Source organism: Parasteatoda tepidariorum, chromosome 8, assembly GCF_043381705.1.
Source record: "Parasteatoda tepidariorum isolate YZ-2023 chromosome 8, CAS_Ptep_4.0, whole genome shotgun sequence".
NCBI classification, from domain to species: domain Eukaryota; kingdom Metazoa; phylum Arthropoda; class Arachnida; order Araneae; family Theridiidae; genus Parasteatoda; species Parasteatoda tepidariorum.
Genome location: NC_092211.1, coordinates 64,155,971 through 64,177,443, shown reverse-complemented (window position 1 = coordinate 64,177,443; position 21,473 = coordinate 64,155,971). Strand labels below are relative to the sequence as shown.

The 21,473-nt window shown below is 27.7% G+C and overlaps 1 protein-coding gene across 2 annotated transcripts; it reads right to left on the bottom strand.

Annotated features, from left to right (window-relative positions):
* Positions 1-691: 691 nt before the first annotated feature.
* On the bottom strand, positions 692-21,473 carry LOC107437226 (L-threonine 3-dehydrogenase). 2 transcript variants are annotated; one of them, XM_043043735.2, is made up of 6 exons: positions 21,220-21,463; positions 20,956-21,115; positions 14,845-15,057; positions 10,719-10,863; positions 4,794-4,985; positions 692-3,583 (listed from the first exon to the last, which is right to left on the bottom strand). In XM_043043735.2, the coding sequence occupies exons 1-6, from the start codon at positions 21,414-21,416 to the stop codon at positions 3,408-3,410; spliced, it is 1,083 nt and encodes a 360-aa protein (XP_042899669.2). In that variant the 5' UTR covers positions 21,417-21,463; the 3' UTR covers positions 692-3,407. The 2 variants fall into 2 exon arrangements, with proteins under 2 accessions (XP_042899669.2, XP_042899673.2); XM_043043739.2 differs by having other exon boundaries at positions 3,266-3,583; positions 4,794-4,949; positions 21,220-21,473.

Below are 21,473 nucleotides of genomic sequence, written 5' to 3'. Positions count from 1 at the left end.
GTTCCTGTAATTTTAACAATTAAAACTGTTTTGTTGCTCGTGCGTTATATGTACAAAAATTTCCTAGCGCATTATTCCAATGAATAACATGAGAGAAATGGATTTTCTATCTGGAAATGTGAACAGATTGTACTCTGAATTGAGACAAATCTCTTGAGTTTATAGAAATTCAGGGTCAAGATTCAGGTAATATGTTATAGCTCCCGAGCATTAAAGGGGTTAAACTATATTCAGTTTAATCTTCCAATTATTTCACGTTTCTGTTACTGAGCTGTCTTTTTTAGAAAAGCATTAGTTTTGAAATTGGCAGTGAGATTAAATAGAAGTAGCACAGTTTATTTTTTACACATATTCTTTTGAAAGGAAACACTTTTATTATACCGATACAGGTATATTTTTTTTATTTCTAATATATGATATTTATTATTATACAATATATTAGGATATTTATTTTTATTATATTTCTTATGAGATTAATTTTTGAAAGATAAAAAAGTTTTTAGTTTCAAAAATTCTAGTTACTAGTTCTCTTATATTAATAGAAATTCAGTTGTGAGTATTCTGCATTACACATTGGATATTAGAGTCAGCATAGGAAATAACTATAATGATATTAAACTTCTAGGAAGGAAATTTCAAAATTTTTGCAATTATAAAAAAAACTCAATAGTAACTAATCTATAAAACAACAGAAAAAAAACAAGATTTTTATTTACAATCGTATTTTTTGCACAATGTCTTAGCATTTATATAAAAAATATTAAAAATTTTGTAATGTGTACAAACTATTAAAAAAATAAAACTATTGTATGAGAGTGAACAGAAGCATTTAAAAATAATTCAGTATTTTATAGCAATTTAAATAAAATTCATAACAGCTGATCATATTAAAAAAGAAAAAAAATTAAACAGTAATTACAATTCAAGACAAATGCAGAATTATGGAAATTTTTTTAAAAAGCTAAGAACGCTCCAAAAGCTAGGAAATGCCCCGAAACATTTCTTAAATGGTAATGATATCACATATAATCTTTTCTTCATACATTTGCACAAGTAAATTCTATATTTTGCAATGAATTCTAAACTTTGAAATGATCTTTAATTTGATGATTTCAAAAGCTGTAACACAACTTTCATAAATGGTGTTCCTTAATTGAGTATTTAATTTTAGTATGAATATTTAATAAATATGTTTTTGTCAAACAGGTGTAAAGAAATTTTATTTCACAGATTAATTGGGCTTTTGACCCGGATAGAGGTAAAGATCCATTTTTGAAACAAGTTCATTAAAATATTAAAAAAAATTAAGATAGAGTAATCAAATATTTAATAATTAAATAGCTTAATTTCTTAAACGGCTTAATTAAATTGCTTAATTTCTATATAAAGAAAAGAATAAAAAATTACTTTTAAAATCGAAATAGTCACCAAATACAGTAAAAATTTACAGTACATTTTAAAATATTTTCAGAAAATTTTAAAACGCTAACGTGATTTATAATTGGCTTTGTTAACTTTACCAAAACTTTTTCTTTAAATTGGGAATTAAAGATAGATTGCTAAATTTCGCAAAACAGCACATACAAAACGTAAAAATACATAACATAACAGTTGCTCATAAAATGCCTAAAATTAACAATTAAAAAGTAAACAGGTAATATTTTTTAATCTTCTAGTTTACGGTGGGACTTTCAATGTTTTTTTTTTCTGAACAAAGGCAAGCAAATACATTAAGATGGCAGGGGACTCCAAAAGAAAAGCTGAAAAATATCTACAAAGAAAACGTGACTTTCTTTTTTTAAGTTTACTTATATACAAGTTCAGAAATTTAGGTAATTTAAAAAAAACAAAAAAAAAACATAGTTTCTGCTTGCATATATAGATAATTTTATTTTCAGAAATATGTGGTAAATGTTGATTACCAAACAAAAGGAATAATTTGAGAATATTTCATGGAATGTTGAAAAACAAACTATAACTTCATTCAAAACATTTAATCTTAAGGTAGTCAGGGTTTTTTATGACTGCTCGAAATCCTAAACTGAATTTAATAACAACTTTGAAAAGTAAATTCTTAATTGAGCAATAAAAAAACAAATAAAATAATCTCTTTGGTACATACACTGTCAGTAAAAGCTTATAAATTTTTATAAATACTCAAGTTTTATGGGAAATATTATTTAGCAATAATATTTTTCTTATAAAGAATCTTAAGAGTTATAAAAAATAAAAAAACTCATATTTCAGATGAAAATCATATTTCAGGTCTTTGACATGCAATTTAAGCTTTTGGCTATAAAAAAAAATATATCTTTTTATTTTTTTCGATAGTTAATACTTTTAATATTATCTTATTGTCTATAATAATTCCTATAGTGTTTATATCTCAAGTTTTTAGGTTTTATTTATTCCAGGAGTTTTAATTTATGTAAAACAGTAAAAATTTTTATTCTTATGCACTACTTTCCAGAGCTCAAGGCATTTCATAATTTTTGGTTGGCCATATATCGGACTTGTAAGTTAACACAGACGTTATTGAAACAAACACAGATGATATTCTAGAACCTTTAAATTTGTAGCCTTATGGTATAATTTAAAAGCTTTCATTGTGTTATATTTTTTGAGAGTTTGGAATAAATGATCTTAAATTTTCTCATTTGTAGTTTTTTTTCTTCCTGAAAGTAATTGAAAGTATTGTTCCTAAAATAAATCTTATATGTAAAGAAAATATGAGAAAAATGCGAAATTAATAGTAAATAACATGTTAAAAATAATTTTGGAAAAATGTAAATTGACAGAGAGTTATTAATATCTATCTCATTGCTTATAATACATTGATATGACTCGATCAACTAAAATTTCAAAATTATATTTCATTAATTAAAAGTGGCTTCAACAAACTTGTTGTAATTAAAATTAATTGTTATTAAATTTTTGTTCTTATTTCATTCATAAAAGAAGCCTTACCTTTTGCATAAATATGAATAATTGATAGAAAATTGAATTTTGGTAGTTAAATTTAGAAAAATGTATTCTTAAAATTTATCAAAATAATTCATCTTTCATAGAATATAAATTTTAAAATAAAATACTTTTTTAAATGATTATTAACATTTTTACAACAGAACCTTTCTATCATTAATAATAAAAGTTTTAAAACACTTAAACAATCATTTCATAAAATATAAATTACAACTCTCCTGAAAAGCTAAATAATTTATTTAAAATTGACAAATGCATATTATTTGTAATATATATATATATTATATCAAAAATAAATCTTGCTTATAAATAATTATAAATGCATTGTGTATATATTAAATATATAGGAAATATATATTAAAATATAATGTGTAAAATAATTGAATTGCAAGACCAGCTTACGGTAAATATTAGAACAAAATGATTTAAGGTCTTACAGCTGTTCTATAATATCTTTTGGTACGAGCACAAACAATGGCGGAGTGAAAGTCTTGAAGGTTATATGGTGAACTAGTCAACAATTCATATGGATACTTGTGGACTGTTTTCGACAAAAATTCCATTGCTTTTTGTAGATGGTCAACTTGATAACCTTCTATACCTAAAAGGTATAACATAAGTTATAAAAGGTATAACAAAATTTTGTGCAACATAGACCATACCACGTGTCATTAAACTTAGCTACTAAACATGGCAATATATCTATTGAACAGATTATTCTTTATATCATCATTAACATTACACATTAAGTCATCATTAATGCTTGAAAATAATTTTTGAATTTAAATATTCTAAAACACAAAAATATGTAATTAAGTCCTTATTATTCAGGAATAAAATTGAAATTTTTTAATGTAGGGGTGCACAACTTTTTTAAGTGAAGGGCCACTTGCACAGCACATAGATTAACGAAGGGCCGCATGCATATTTAGTCATGTTAGCAGCAAATATGATAATTTTTATCTAAACATTAATGTTCTAATCACCAAATATTTTTATCAGTAAACCGAATAACATATTTGCAGAAAATTAAATACTTTTAATTATTTGAATTTATTTGAAACTAAAAAAACTTATACCTTTTTTTAAAAACTTTTTTCACTTTTCACAATAATTAATTTATCAAATATTTATTTATATATATACATAAATATTGGGAGGAGAGATATAACTTCTTATCAAAAAGAAGCTTACTGAATGAAAGTGGGGAGAAAAAAGTATTTTATAGAGTCGTATAAATTTTAATTAAGTATTTTAATTAAATAAAATTTATAATGTTTAAACAAAAACCAAATTGAAAGAAATTTTTATTGCGTTCAGAAGCTCCTACGGGACACACATCAACAGTTGGCGGGCAGCATGTGGCCCGCAGGCCATAGGTTGCACACCCCTATTTCAATGCATTGGAAACGAAATCCAACAAATTCCTCGATTAAGTTAAGTTTTAAAAATCAATTGTAAACTTAATGCTACATATTTAAATTAGCAGTTTATAGAATTGCGTTATACAGAACTTCTACTGTAACATAGTTTGAGTTATCAAATTTGAAATCAAACAAACAATTAAAACCATTATGTTTAAAAATTAATTATTATTTTTATATTTCTCTGAATATGGCATATTTTCCATGAATTATATTATAATTATGGCATATTTTCCATGGATATTTTCCATTTAAACATAACAACCGAAAAACTATGAAATTTCTAGAATACAAAATTTTTTTAAAATCGTAATTAGATTAAAAGTTATCAAAAACAATAAAAAAATGAAATAAGTATTAAATTCAGTAAATTTTGATATTACTTACCTTTAATTGTAACACATTTTTTTAGAATTACATTTATGTTAATTGAAGCATGTTCAACATGAGTGGTTCCAACAAAAAGATACACTCCTCTGTGGCATAATGCATGTAAGGCATAAGGAATAACATCCCATGTACTGCACACGTTAATAATAAGATCTGCAATTCCAGATAGCTCATGATTATTATTATGATCTGAAAATGAAAAAGAAGAAAAAAAGGGATCTTAAAAAATAGTTTAGACTTAAAAGATATAACAATATTGATTGAAATAAATTTTAAGCTACCTGGAAGTAAAAAAAAAGAAAAAAAAACATGTCACAAAAGTTTAAACACATTAGGATTTGAAATTTAGTTAAAATTTGAAAGACATTTAAAGCAATATCCAGCATAATTGACATCCACAATTACTGCAAGAACATTAAAATAAATAAGATTTTAAAACAAAGTTGCTTTCATATAAAAAATGACTAAATAGTATCACTAAAATTAATAATAGTAATATCATTAAAATTAAATGCTACATAAAAAGTAATCTCTAAAAATTAATCCATGTACAATTATTCTTTTTAGAATATTTAAACTTTTGTTTTCATGGAAGATATTATTCCTCTTCTTGATGAATAGAGCCGAAAAAGTAAAAATAAATAAGAAATTTTTTTTTTAAAGTCTTATTATTCTTAGGATTTTTTTTCTTTTAACAATGTTAATTTACCAAAATCATAATGCACATAATATTGCGAGAAAATAAATTATTGTTATTTTGAAGTAGAAATTGAAGTAGTTACCAGTTTATAAATACCTGATAATAAAAGATTAGAGGAAGAAGTGAGTTCATGCTTTATAGAAGTTTAGTTTGACCTATACTAACTTACCTTCACTATACTAATTATGCTTCACTAAACTACTGACCTATACTATACTAACTTATGCTTCAAAAATAGTGGACACTCACCCAGAAAGATGAAGAAATACTAGCCATTTTTGAAAGAAAAATACTCTTAAGCCTTTAAAAAGGAAAACCAAATGATGGAATTCGGCATGCAAGTAACAAATCCCAACTGTATAAAAGCTATAAAGAACCAGATGCTAAGAAATTCAAATACCAAAATTAAATAAAGAAAGGAATTCATCTCATCAGAATGGAAGAAAACAGAAATGCCAGAAAGGTTTTCATGGTCAAACCATATCGTGTACGACAGTGTTTCCCAAACTTATGACTTTTGTGTACCCTTGCTAAATTTTTCGCAACGCTGTGTACCACTAATAAAAAATGAATGTATTTTTTTTAAAAAATATGTTTTTTCTTTCTTTTTTTTTGGTACAAAGTTTTGTTAATAAGTTTATTTTCATCAGTGAAGAGGATATTATTTTTGCCATGATAAATTTTTTTCTTCTTCACAAAACTTAAAAATCACAACTGGTTGTCGTCACCACTAATTGTTGAATGTTAACTCAGCAAAAAATAGCCAATAGAAAAATACGTACTTGTAAATTTTCATGGCTAGCTTTGCTTTAAAAGAAAACTTTTTTAAATGTTCGTTTGTTGCAAGATATTTCGCATAAGAACGCTTACCCCTGTTTAACTGTTCCCGTACACTTGGGGGTACGCGTACCACAATTTGGGAAACACTGGTGTACGAGGTAGAGAAAGACTGTGGTGCACCTACTCTAAAATGGTTCAATAGTTCACTTGATTTTTCAAAAACATAAAAATAAAGTGATCATGGTAATACACTGCTGACTGCAAAGAAATCATGGTTCAGACTGGAGGCTAACATTACTGTATGTAAATCAAGGCTTATGGCATAGATTCCAACATGATTTTAAGGATTAACACCACACAATGCAAACATGACAAACAAAAAAATAGATAATAAATTAAATATAATGATGGAAAACAATGATGATTATAACATTAGATACATAATAAATAATGGGTAAGAACTGAAGTTGAAGTAACAACTCTATTTAACTTTCAGATGAATGTTGATGCCCACATACCTTTAACATATGTACACTACTATTATTACATCTGTTTCCAAATTCTATGCAAATTCTCAACCATGACGTACAAAGATGGGTATGACATAGAAATTGATAACCTGGCTCTCTAGTAGCTAACCGCACATTGAATCAGGCAGATATAAATAAAACTCAAATTGTAAACAAAATGCAGGAGTTTTGACTAGTAATGTCTATTAATCACAGAAATTGGTGGCTATGATTAACGGAACACTACAAGACCAAAACTATGATACATTGAATGCTTTCAACACTATCACAAAATACTTAACATTAAGAACTGGAAAAAAAGATGTCTGATGATTAAGGAATTTTCGGAGGATAATTATGAAAATGACTCACAGTAATTCTGATTCAGATTTTTTTATGCATAGATTGTTAAAATATAGATCAACAAATATAAGTAGCCATTGTGATAAACAACTTTTAATAATCAGGCATAATTTATTTCTGCCAGTTATAAATTTTTAGAAAAGAAATTTTAGTGATCAGGCTTAGACATAATGAAGAGGCATATTTTTTTCCCCTATTTCCTCTATCTTTTATGAACAAAGTCATACTTTTGGGAAATACTAAATATTATAAATACTTCTAATATGTATATCTCACAAATTTCAAGATTTGATGCTGCCATTGAAGCTAAATCTGCACTAGTATTAATAATTAATAAATATAATTAAATGAAGAAAAAAGTTTTTAAAATTAAGTATACCATTACAAATTTAAAACAGAAACATTGAATGAAAATGGCCAGGTCTTAGGGGCTGACCTCAAGAATGCTATTAAGTTAGTGCAAATGACAATTATGAAATTATTTTAATTAGTTAAGTTACAAAATCAGACACAAAGACACACTTTCTCTGAAAAAACATGCTTTTTTCCCAATGGATTATGATTTGTTACACCAAAATAATAGGAACAGCCATAATCTAGGAAATATGGTCCTATTAGTTAGGTCAAGAACACAGTCGGAAAAAAAATGCTAATTTTCAAATTTCGCCATTTTTCAAAAACTTTTTAAGAGATTTTAAACATTTTTGCAGATAATTATAAAATTTGGGTATCTAAAGACAAATTTTTTCAAATTAGGTATTATATCCAGGGATGAGAGTAGGCAGAAAGTAAAAAAGAGGAAATCCAAGAATAAATATATAAATATATAAACAAAAATTTGACAAAAAAAAGTGCGATTTTTAAACTTGCAAACCATGTGATTAAAATCCCTATATGAGGCTTTTAAATCACGTGAATATAATTTTTAGATCAAGATGCATAATTTTAAGATCGCGCGATATTACAACCGCAAAAATGAATCACGACATTGGATTTTAAGCTCGCGTAGCTACATAGAGTTTTAAAAGCTCGTAAATACAAATCGGGATATTGGTTTTTTTAAATCTCGTAAATAAGAATCGCAATGTACATTATTTAAATGGCCTGAATGAGAATCTCAACATTCAACTTTTAAATCAGGTAAATACGAAAATCGATGTTTGATAATAACATCGCGATTTTAAAAATGCAAAAATACAAAACACGATATTAGATTTTTAAATCTCGTAAATACGAGTCATAATGTACGATATTTAAAAAGGGTAAATAAGAATTGCAATGCGCAACTTTTAAATCAGGTAAATATGAAAATCGATGATTGATATTAAAATCGCGTGAATAAAAAATGAGATAATTGCAGAGTCTGGACTTGGGATTTCTGAAAGTCTTGTTTGAATTGTTTTTTTGTTTACACAATAAATAAAAATTTACAAGATTAATTGAAGGAGCAAATAAATATTTTCACCGCAAATCCACCTCTATTTTTATTTTTTATTTGCTTTCACTCCAGAATACAAGAAGCAGCGACGTCTAAATTACGAAAATACGAGTTATCCCGCCGACGGATAAAAAATACGAAAAATAGTTAATATAAGTAAAAATGCGGAGGGGTTAGCAGCTAGGACGTAGTTTGAATTTTCTGTTTATCTTTGAAAATCGTAAATAAATATATTTATTTTACTTCAACGACTGAATTTTTAAAAAAAAGTGGGATATTTATAAAAACAAAACAAAAAATGAGACTTTTAGAGAATCGGAGTTTTTGATAAAAAGGCTGAAATCACCACAGATTGGTGACCTACTAAATGAAATTTAAAAGCAACCTTCAATATCTTTCTTCATCGGAGATTCTTTCAAAATGATTACTTTAAAATGATTACTATTCAAAATTTCTACTCAAGATTAATAAAATCATCTATTTCTTNAAATCGCGCGATATTACAACCGCAAAAACGAATCACGACATTGGATTTTAAGCTCGCGTAGCTACATAGGGTTTTAAAAGCTCGTAAAAACAAATCGGGATATTGGTTTTTTAAATCTCGTAAATAAGAATCGCAATTTACATTATTTAAATGGCCTGAATAAGAATCTCAACATTCAACTTTTAAATCAGGTAAATACGAAAATCGATGTTTGATAATAACATCGCGATTTAAAAAATGCAAAAATACAAAACACGATATTAGATTTTTAAATCTCGTAAATACAAGTCATAATGTACGATATTTAAAAAGGGTAAATAAGAATTACGGATAAAAAATACGGATAAAAAATACGGAAAATCTTATTTTCTGTGCGTGAAATCGGAGAAAATAGCTAAAAGAAGAGTTCAATTTTCTAGAAANTAGCAGCTAGGACGTAGTTTGAATTTTCTATTTTTCTTTGAAAATCGTAAATAAATATAATTATTTGACTTCAACGACAGAAATTAAAAAAAAAAAAAAAAAAAAAAAACGGGATATTTATAAATAAATAAAATAAAATAAAAATTAAAAAAACGAAACTTTTAGAGAATCTGAGTTTTTGATAAAAAAGGCTGAAATTCGAGAGACAAAAGCGAAAAAAAATTCATCCCTGTATAAAGGTCAACCAGTGTTATCCGAAGGAAATGATTTTTAGAGAAACTTCAGAGGGAGGAATGAGGACTTAAATAATTTCGCTCCGCGGAAAATTAAATTCCTCATAAAATATTTCAACTTGTGCAAAAAAAAATTTCAGGGGAAATTAGCGGGAAAAATGGAAAAATCTGAGAAAAAGTAGAAATCCGCGAATCCGCAGAAGAATCTCATTCCTGATTATCAAAAATATATTTTCAGAATATTTAAAAAAAAAAAAAGTTTCATAAACTATTTATTCAAAACTTTAGTTTAGGGCGCACAAAAGCTTTTATATGGTATGTGATATCAACCATCATAGCAATTGTGATAGAACCGAAATAACAAAACAAATAGATATTTAAGTAATGCTAAATAAAAAAATGGACTTTTTTTATTTATTGAGAACAGAGTGTGTGATCAGGAAGCTATATCATCCCAATAAGCTCTATCATTCAATTGCAGCTACATTAAAAGAAAAATTTGAATTGATAATAAAAGTAAACAATTTAATAGCAAAGAATTTTCTTTTTATTTGAGTAAGTTATTGCTGCAATTAACATTATTTACAAAACAAAACTATAAAATTGAAATGCTGACATTTGGTGACTTTCCCAAACTAGGAAGTGGAGAGGAATTGTATTGTAAAAAAAGAGGCATGCTCCAAATATAAAATGTTCCACAACATATATTATGGTTTTGTGCTCTTTCTGCTTTGATGGCAAGGGTGTAAAGTCAAATAAAATGCTGGTTATAATAAAATTTTTGTTGAAGTTTTCAACTTAACATATTAACACTGATTTTTTTAATCAATTTTTTTTTATCATAGTTATGATTAAGTGCTTATTTTTATCAGGAATAATACCAATGATAACTGAAATAGTATATTGTTGATCAATTTATTGACCAATTTAAAATAAATATACAAAATTTAAGAAATACATTTTTATGAACAATTAAATACTTTTTTTACCATAATCTCGCTCAACTAAAACTGGAATACCACCGAATCTTGGAACTAATCTTAGGCGTTCTCGGCTCACATCATGGCAAAAGACTTTAATAAAACCGGCTTCATGAAGCAGAGCACATCCATAAAGCCCCATTAAATTAGCACCCTAGAAATTTATTTAAAACATCAATCAACACATAAAAATATATATACATGTTTAGTAGAAAATTTAGTTATTTGATTATTTAATTAAATCAAGGATAGAAAAAAAACTCCAACAGCAATACAGAATGCTCTCTGATTTCTAACCATTGCTGCAGTTTCAGAGGATACAAACACATTTAGGAAATGCATAGTTATTTAAAAATATGTTTATATCAAATAAATGCTTATCAATAAAATGAAAATTAAATCATCCTGAGTTAATATCTTCTATAGAAGATATTCTATATATTTCTCAAATTATTATTAGCAGTCGTTGTTGCACTTAAATAGTTTTACTCTCGGAAAAAAAATCGTGGATAATATAGATTGTGGCCACTAATTCAAATGAATAGTTGAAGTAATAATTCAAAAGTTGAAAGAAATATAAAATTTAAAAAAGAATAATACAATTCATAAAATGATTATAGATCTTGATGATATCTATCGAGATGATAGATCTTGCCCAAAAATAAAAAATAGTTTATATAGATGAACAAGAAAAATAATGTGCAGTATTTAGATATGAAGATAAGGAATGGCATTTAAAATTTGTTTTATCCATAGAATAAAACTAACAATAAAATTAAAAAAATTTTCATTATTTTATGTATATTAAAAATTATGCTGAAATAAATACTATGCAATCAATACAAATTTTGATATGAGGTAACTTTTAAACTGCACAGTAATCTGCATCAAATAGCTTTGCAAATCTAAAATCAGTTAGGAAAATGAAACTTAACATATTATTTTTAAACTTGTCCTAAAAGAATGATTCAAATTTAATAACTCAATAGAATCTTTTCTTTTCTTCTATCAATAAAAAAATTGTTTTAAAAATAGCAAAGCAAATTGAAAACAAACTCTGTTAATAAGGTTATAAATCTACCACCGGAGTGCAAAACAGACGGTCAAAAAATAATGAAGAATACTTTTTTTGACTTGTTGTCAATGTTTCCAAATCGTGGTTTCGGTACTGGGTGTTTCGCGTTAAGTCAGTGTCAACGGTGAATAAGTGTATCAAATATGACAATATTGAGATCATTAATCACACCCACTCACATTGAATATGAAAATATTGCGAACATTATTGATAAAATTGCATATCAAAAAAATTATATCATGAATGCAATGCAGATAAAAGATCTAAACCAGGGTAACTTCCTTTCTTAAAAACAATATTGTTTCATCCGAGTAATGCTTTGCACATTTTTTAATAAGCAAATTTAAACTAAAACAATAAAAAAAACTAAACCATTAAACAAAATGAAATAAATAAATAACCTAACAATTAACAGTAATTAACATACAAATTAAAACATGGATTTAAAAATATTTAATAATGCCTTTTAAGAACTTTACAAAGCTAAAATTATTTTACCTGATAAAATTCAAATATACTATTTTCGAAAAGGTCAATTCTAGGGATTATGTTAATTTAATTTCAAAGAAACAAAAGTACCAACAACATTCCATGTACTATCTAATTACTTTAAATATATATATAAAAAAAATTTAAATTACTAAAAAAAAATATTTCTAACTTTAAACGAAAATAATATTAACCTCAAAATTTTTTGAACTGAAATCATTTTTAAAAATAGGTTTTACTAAAATTTTTAATATGTATTAGGCTCAAACACCGAACCAATTTTGCTGAATAAATTTTTTGCTTCAATATAAAAGATAAAATTTTAATATAACACACAGGTAAAGAATAAATATATTATAAAATAAAAATTTATAAGTTTTACTTTATTAATTTCTAAATGAAATCAGAATAAAATACAAATAAAATTTTAAAAAATATATTTTAAATCTTAAACAGAAAAAATTATAAACTTAATAAATTTTTGAACAAGAACAAGAAAAGAAAATTCTTTATTGTTTTCAATATTTCCTGTTCGCATAATGAACATAATTAATTATTTATGTCATATATCAGGATGTGTAGTTTTTGATTCTCATGAATATGAATTACAATTTATGATTTTTAAATCACATCCCAAAGTACAATGCTTTATTTTGTGCAAATATGTATTGCGATGTTTGATACTTAAATCATGCGAATATAAATCACGTCATACGATTTTTGAGTCAACTTAATACAAATCCCAATGTGTGATTTTTCTAAATCGGATAAAGAGGGATAGCACTATGTGCTTTTAAAATCGAACTAATATGGAATATGATGTGTAATTTTTTAAATTGCAAGAGTATGGTACCCGAGTAGTAATTTTTAAATCGCACAAATATTGATCACAATTTAAAATTTTTAAATCATGTAAATTCAAATTACTTTAAATTGAACGAATAATAATATAACTGTGTGATTTTTTTAATCACTGATTTTCAAATTTTACAAATATGTATTACGACATGTGATTTTTAAATTACATGAATGTGGAATGTGATGAGGGATTTCTAAACTGCACAAATATGGATCATGCAGTCTGATTTTTAAATCGTATGAATACAGATTATGATGTAATTTTTAAAATTGCAAGAATATGGATCACAACATGCTATTTTTAAATTGTGCAACAGGATTAAGGACTCCAATATTAACAAACCATGATGAACTGGAAGTTTCCATAATTCTTTAGCATTTATCACTAAAAATCACGACTTTCTATGAAAAATTTCGATCATAGTTAAAATGCATGACTTTCGATGATTCTCAATGACATTCCAGGAGCATGGACACATTGTAAATACGATATTATTGAGAGTGTTGATAAATCTTATTTGGATAAGGAAAATATAGAAGTCAATGTAAAAATAATACAGGGTGTGTAGCCAAATCTATCAACAAAACATAAGAGCCTTTTAAGTGCTTTTTAAGCACTCAAAAATATTTTTAAGCACTATATACATTAACAAAATGCAAAATAATTTACAAAGACTTTACATGATCATGATAAAATAACTAGATTTTGACAAAGAACTCTTTTCATGATTATATTAGTCATTATAAAATGATCAAGAGATTTTTCGTTTTAATATCAGAGGGTGGAAAAATGAAGCCTGAAATCGAAAATATCTTGCAAAATGCAGCAGAGTTGCACACGAGAGTACAATAATCTCACCAAACCCAGCTCAGCAGACGCACATGCTGACTCGCAAGTATTCCATCAAACATGTCAAATGATTGGAGCTTTCATACGTTATAGACCGATTGTACGCTGAAATAGATAGCTGAATGAATTGTGAAAACGTTGAATAGAACAATGTGAAAAGCATGGTTTTGCATAATATGTGGCGAAAATTGACATGGTAAAGAAAAAAAAATCTATCTTTGAAAAGGGAAAATCAAGCACTTTTTAAAAACATCCAATAAAAAAAGCACCTTTAAAGGCTTTTAAAAATTGGAAATCGAAAATAAGCACCATTAAAAAATGCTACGCACCATGTAATAAAAATTATTTATGTTAGAAAAACATGTAGATTTATTGTTAAATATGAATATTTTTCTACTATTTATATATTATGGGATCTTCAAATTTGACACTTATTTGTTATAAGGATTGGATCTTCGTGTAGGCAACAACTTTGAAGGAACGTCGCCAACCTATGGTACCTGTAATCGATAAGTGCCCAAAAAAATCTTAATACACATTGATAAACAGTTATTTAAACCTACTAGAACTTCGGGGGTAGAAATCTGGGGAGCTAAGTAAAAATATTTAAATCAAATACAAGATTTATTAAATGTAGTTTTTTTTAGCAAAAGAACACAAAGTGGCTATACTATTACAAACAACATTACACTAATACACATGCAATGTAATACAAAGGTAATAAATAAAGTCTGTCACAAAGATAAAAAATATGTGAAAATGCCTTAGTTTCACATATTTACAATAAAAATACAGGCTTCACGAAGGAACAAATTAAATAAGTAAAATATTACATTCTTAAAAAGAAGGATAATATTACTAACTTGAATAATGGCAACAGATTGTTTAAGCTTAGTTGTAGATGAGGCAAAGCTTATTGCATGAACCATTGTTGATAAAGCACAATTAGCAGGACTAGCAATTATATCAGAGACATTTAAAGGGACTGGAACAACGTCTGTCCTTGCTCTGAGAACCATGTGAGTAGCAAAACAACCATTTAATCCAGTTCCATCATTTAAACTTAATGTTCCATACTAAAAAATATATGAAATATTATTTTACTAAAATATTATATTATTTTATAAAATATTATATTAATAAATTAATAAAACAGATGAAATTAATTTTATTTTAAAATGTTAAAGAGCAATAGAAAAAAATTATATGTCAATTTATAGATGGTAGAACATAAAAAATTTTTGTTCCAAAATTATTATGTACCATTCATTCTAGCGCATAAATCAACATTTCAAACTCCTAAATTTGTACAAAAATCAAGGATCGACTTATACACCGGCAATAAATTCGGAGAATTGTTGATAAGGAAATATTGATGCATTATAAATAATGAGATAGATATTAATAATTCTATATCAATTTACCCCTTTCAAGAACTATTGTTAATTTGTTATATACTATTAATTTTGCCTTTTTTCTCATCATATTTTCTTCACATTTTAAGATTTATTTTAGGAACAATAATTTCAGAAAAAAAATACCAGGATAGGTAAAGTTAAGACAGTTTATTCAAGAGTATTTCAAAAAAAAAAATCTAACATACTTTTAAAATATATGATAAAGCTACAAAATTTAATGATTCTAGAAATCTGTGCCGGATTCGATAACATTAGTAGTATTATCACTATACGGATCCCATTCTACACTGGATTCTACTTCATACTCAACTACTGAGTCCCACAAAAAATCATCATCACTCCTCAGGATTCAAAGAATTCGCAATTCCACACATTAAAGATTTTAGAATAATTTGGAACATGTCTAGCATCATTTGTGTGACATGTTATAACGGGAAATATTTTTAACTTATAAAACTTTGTATGCCAAATAATTTTGATATTTTTTAATTTTAGAAAAATTTGGTTTTTTAGCAGTTAACTTATGCACCTGACATACCAGAAATTTGCTATCTTGTAATCAAAAATAAGAGGTCGACTTATGCACAAGGATATACTGTATTATGACGCAGTATAGGCAATAAAAAAAAAAAACTGATCAGGGGTCTGTTTAGAAGAAATTTGGGTCCATTAACGGACCCTTCACAAAATATCTTTTCATTAAAACGGACCCTTCACAAAATATCTTATCATAAAAACGGACCCTTCACAAAATAATTTATCTTTTAATCGGACCTTTCACAAATTTGTTTATCTTTATTATTGGTTTGTTAATCGAATAAACCCTTCCCCGGGGGTGGGGGGGTTCAAGACAAGGAAGTTCAAGACAAAATAAGTTTCCCCCCTAAGTCTAAATTCCAAATGTAGTATTCTAAGAAAATATTTCTACTCTTACAAACATAGTGTGCACATTCTTATTATTTTTAAATCATAATTTTTTTTTCTTGTAAATAAATAACTGATCAATTTATATTTATTCATAAAATAAATAGAATATTATGCAAATAAAAATAAATTTCTTGCAATTTTTTAAATAAAATATTATGAATTTAAGAATTGTTTAAGTTTACTTAATGCGTAACACATTAAAAGTGATACATTACTAAGTATTGTTACTTAAAATATGTCAATTGAAATTATTAAAAATGTGAGAGATTTTGNGATGGTAGAACAAAGAAAAAATTTTTGTTCCAAAATTATTATGTACCATTCACTCCAGCGTATAAATCAAATTGTACAAAAATCAAGGATCGACTTATACACCAGCAATAAATTCGGAGAATTATTGATAAGGAAATATTGATGCATTATAAATAATGAGTAATAATTATATATCAATTTACCCCTTTCAAGAACTATTGTTAATTTGTTATATACTAAACTTATGTTTGTGAAAATTGCAACACCATGAAGGACTTACGCGAGTGAGCTGAAACTTTCAGGAAATGCAAAGTAGAGCATGATATGCAAATGATTAGAATTTCAGACCCGTAGCGCATGCGGAGCAGCGCCCTTTGAACGGCGGATAGATCCGAATAAATAGATGGCTGTAGCGAGGCGTGTATGGTTATCGGTGGTTATCTACTAGTGGTAAACGTTAACTCAGTCGTTACTTATGCCTCTTCGACGAAAGAGAGTGAGATTTCAACATTTTACGGAGTTTGAATGGGGGAGAATCATCAGTCTTCATGAAGCTGGATTGTCGTATTGTGCAATAGCCGCTCGTGTGCAGCGTAATAGCTGCACAGTGATGCGTGCTTGGAAGCAGTGGACGGACGAGAGTCGGACAACTCGGAAATCCAGAAGTGGACCCCGAAATGTCACGTCCGCTCGCGATGATGAACACCTGGTCTGCATGGCGCTGACAAACCGTACAGCTCCCTCTAGACAACTGGCAGCACAGTGGTCCATAGCTACAGGTGTTTCATTGCATGCTTCATCAATTCGTAGACGTCTGCTGCTGCGTGCAAGGTTTCCTTTATACAGGATCTCCTTCACGCTAAACCATCACCGCCTGCGGCTACACTGGGCCAATCAGTATAGGGACTGGCGTGCTGATTGGCAGCGTGTTGTGTTTTCTGAAGAATACCGCTTTAATTTGTGGTACCATGATGGCCGCATTCGTGTCAGATGCTATGTCGGACGCCACCTTCCGGAGTGTATTATCGAACGCCACAGTGGACGAACACCCGGAGTTATGGTCTAAGGGGGCCATAGCATATCATGGACGATCTCAATTGCTACGAATTGTGGGTAATCTGAACAGCAACCGGTACAACAGTGAAGTTCTACAGCCCCAAGCTGTTCCCTTCCTTCAAGCCTTGCCAGGCGCTGTATTTCAACAGGACAATACCCGCCCTCATTTTTCTAGGACTGTTCAATTCTTCCTTGAATCGCGGCAGGCACAGCTTCTTTTTTGGCCTGCGTATTCCCCGGATATGTTGCAGATTGAACATGTGTGGGATTTCGTTGGTCGGCGTCTCGCTCGTGATCCTCATCCTGATGCTTCTACAGACGAACTTTGGGTACGCATACAAGCAATACGGAAAGCTCTTCCTCAGACAGACATTCAAAATTTGTTTGACTCTGGTTGAAAGAATGTTACTTAACGCTTATTTTATATTCTCAAATTATTAATAGCTTTTTCACAACTTTACGAAAACAGGACCTTTCATAAAATGTCTGGACAGACCCCTGCTGATATGATATACTCAAAAATGAATGACTGCACAAAATAATTTGTGACATTTTTAGCCAATCTAATAAAATAATAAGAGCTGCCATGGCTATGTGGTCAAAGCACTGAGCTATCATAAATGAAACACTAAGATTCAAAAACAAGCGCAACTACAGATAAAAGTGACCAAATGGGATGTAAAGGCAGTCTGTTCCTCCTATTGCGATTAGCATTCAGTCATTCACAAATTGTAGAATCTTAAGTGCAATAATCCTAATCCCCCACAAGCTGTAGTTGAGAATGTTTTACTTTACTAATATAATATAAAATCAATACTCCTTTTTTAAAAAAAAAATAATGTATAAGTATTTGCTTTTTAAAAAGATGATATTGTTTCTAAACTCATTCTAAATGTATTTATTAAAAAATAAAATTGCATAATAAAACTGTAATAAATCTGTTTTAAGCATGGTTAATTGAAAATAAACCAAATGATTCCATTTGCAAGCATGTTGAAAAGTTGAATCAGCAAAAATTTTGTTTTAAAAAATTAAAACATTAAAGTTTTTTGGAAAAAAAGTTCTTTAACATAATACAGTGCAGAACCCGTTATCCGGAAATCAGTAAACCGAAAAACCAAAAAACCGGAACGAAATTCGATAAATTTTCCCGCCATTTTAAAAAAAAAAATTTTTTTTTCCTCATAAGCTTTTAGGATTTTTCTTTCTTTTTTGAAAGATGTTTACCTTACCATCATTTTGGAAATAATCATTAGTGTATTGCTTCGTTTTTTCAAGATTATTTCCAAATAATTTTTTTTTAGTTGGGTTTAACAATAAAAAGAACGGCTTTTTGTAGCGATTCAGAAAACCGGAAAAATCAGTTATCCAGAATAGTGATGGTCCCGATCGTTCCGGATAATCGGTTCCCTACTGTACTATAATAAATATTTTTAGACCACGTAACTTTTTCAAAACAAAATTCATATTATATCACAAAAATACAAACAATAACATTAGTACTTTTAACACATTAGGCACCTCTTTGACAAATGACATATTTTAGAATTATTGCATTTAATAATGAACATGTAAACCAGAAAGAAAGATTTTGAACAAAAAAAAAAGAAAAAAATTATTAGTTTTCTTTTTATTTGCTCATTTCCCAGACTTCCTGCCAAAGCTCTCATATTAGGACACACGAACAAGGGCGTCGTTATAAACTACTTATAATAACTTTTTGGAATCAGTTTTTAACAGGTTGAAGATTACTTATTTCTAAAGATTAACCACAATTACAGTGATAATTATTTTTAAGAATTTTGTTCAAATAAGTGAATGGAAAAAAAAAGTCACATTTTTTCTCATTCAGTCTATTTTCATAATAAAATTTGAATACTAATTAAATATTTTTAAATCTCATGAAAATTAATGAAATATTTTTATGGCTTTTATTTATTGATATATTAATAGAATTTATTTTAATCTATGAAAGGGAAGAAAGAAAAAATTAAGAGTAGCTGTGCTCATAATGGAAGCTTCGGCACCTAATGGGTTAACTGTTTATAAAAAATTATAGACACATTATTTTGAGATGTCAATTTTTATGATTATAAGAAAATATTCGAAGATATTTGATATGACAGCATGTGGTTAAAGCTTAACCAAGTGTTTTGAGATCTATGTACTATTTTTCAATTTATTATGTAGACTGTCTTAATTTTTATCAAATAAATCAGTCACATATCCGAAATTTGCTAACCTTGAAAATTACCTAAGAGTTTAAATTAACTTATGATCAAAATAGAATTGTATTTCAATTTACATTATTTGTCTACATTTCTATAGTTTAAAATTGCCACTTGTCCAAAACTTACAAACCATGACACAGTCTTTAATATACAGTGCTCAACTGATTGTTTTAAGAGCTAGAATAATGTTTTCAATTTATATAATTTGCCAGCTTTCTTGCCCTATTTTAAAAAATAGTTCAACAAAATTATAAAGCCAGTAACTTGATCAGTTTATGCAAACATAAAGAATCTTTATGACGTGGAACTCTACAATTTTTTATTACAAGTATATCAACAAACTATTACTAATGTTTTTCATTTCTAGTTTCTCGTGGACACATGCCTAGATGTTGCAAAGACTTGGCGTACTGCAGATCCCGATAATAAATAAATCTTCCCACAAGTATTCTTAAGTTTTTAAATGTAATTGAAATTAATTACTTCAGTTATTTAAATTTGCAGCTTACTTAACAATTTTAAACTGACAGTATTAAACGCTTCTACTTAATAAACAGCAATTAATAACTTCACCGTGATTGTAATATACTATGCAACAGCAATTGGCAACTTCACCATGATTGTAATATACTATGCAACAGCAAATAACAATTTCACCGTGATTGTAATATACCTACTATGCAACAGCAATTAACAACTTCACTGTGATTGTAATATACTATGCAACACCAATTAACAACTTCAAAGTGATTGCAATATACTATGCAACAGCAATTAACAACTTCATCGTGATTGTAATATACCATGCAACAGCAATTAACAACTTCACCGTGATTGTAATATACTATGCAACAGCAATTAACAACTTCACCGTGATTGCAATATACTTACTATGCAACAGCAATTAACAACTTCAAAGTGATTGTTATATACTATGCAATAGCAATTAACATAGTGGATATAGTATTATACAATGAAAATTCTCAAAGATATAAACATAGGATGCAATAACATACTAAGTTGCTCAATACCATGCACAGGAAATAACAATATAGCTGAAGTAACAAACTTAGTAAAATATTAATTATACCTTTGTTGCACATGAACAACATTCTTGCATTTCTGATTTGCACATTACACATGACTGACAGCTATTGTACATAGTAAATGCAACTCTATCACCAACTCGAACATCATCACGGTTTCTTTTCGAAAAAATTACCTCTCCAACACCTTCATGACCTAAAACACTAAAAATTTGTCTAATAAATTTATCTGAAAAGAAGTAGAAGGAATTAATATACAAAGTATATCGTAAATAAATTTATTAGAACATTTTGAACAATTTATTTACCAAGGTGCTTTAACTTCTCTTCTACCATCTATACTATGAATATCAGAAGAACATATTGTAGATATTAAAATTTTTACCAATATTTCACCTTCTTTAAGTTGGTCTTTCTTTGGTGAAATAAATGTTTCAACAACGTAGCTTGGTTGTTTATGAGAACCAAAAAATACAACACGGACACCTGTTGCGCCAGCCGCCATTGATGTTTGTTTATGGTTTTCAAAGATTCACACGCAGTTAAAGTTAAAATCCGTTCC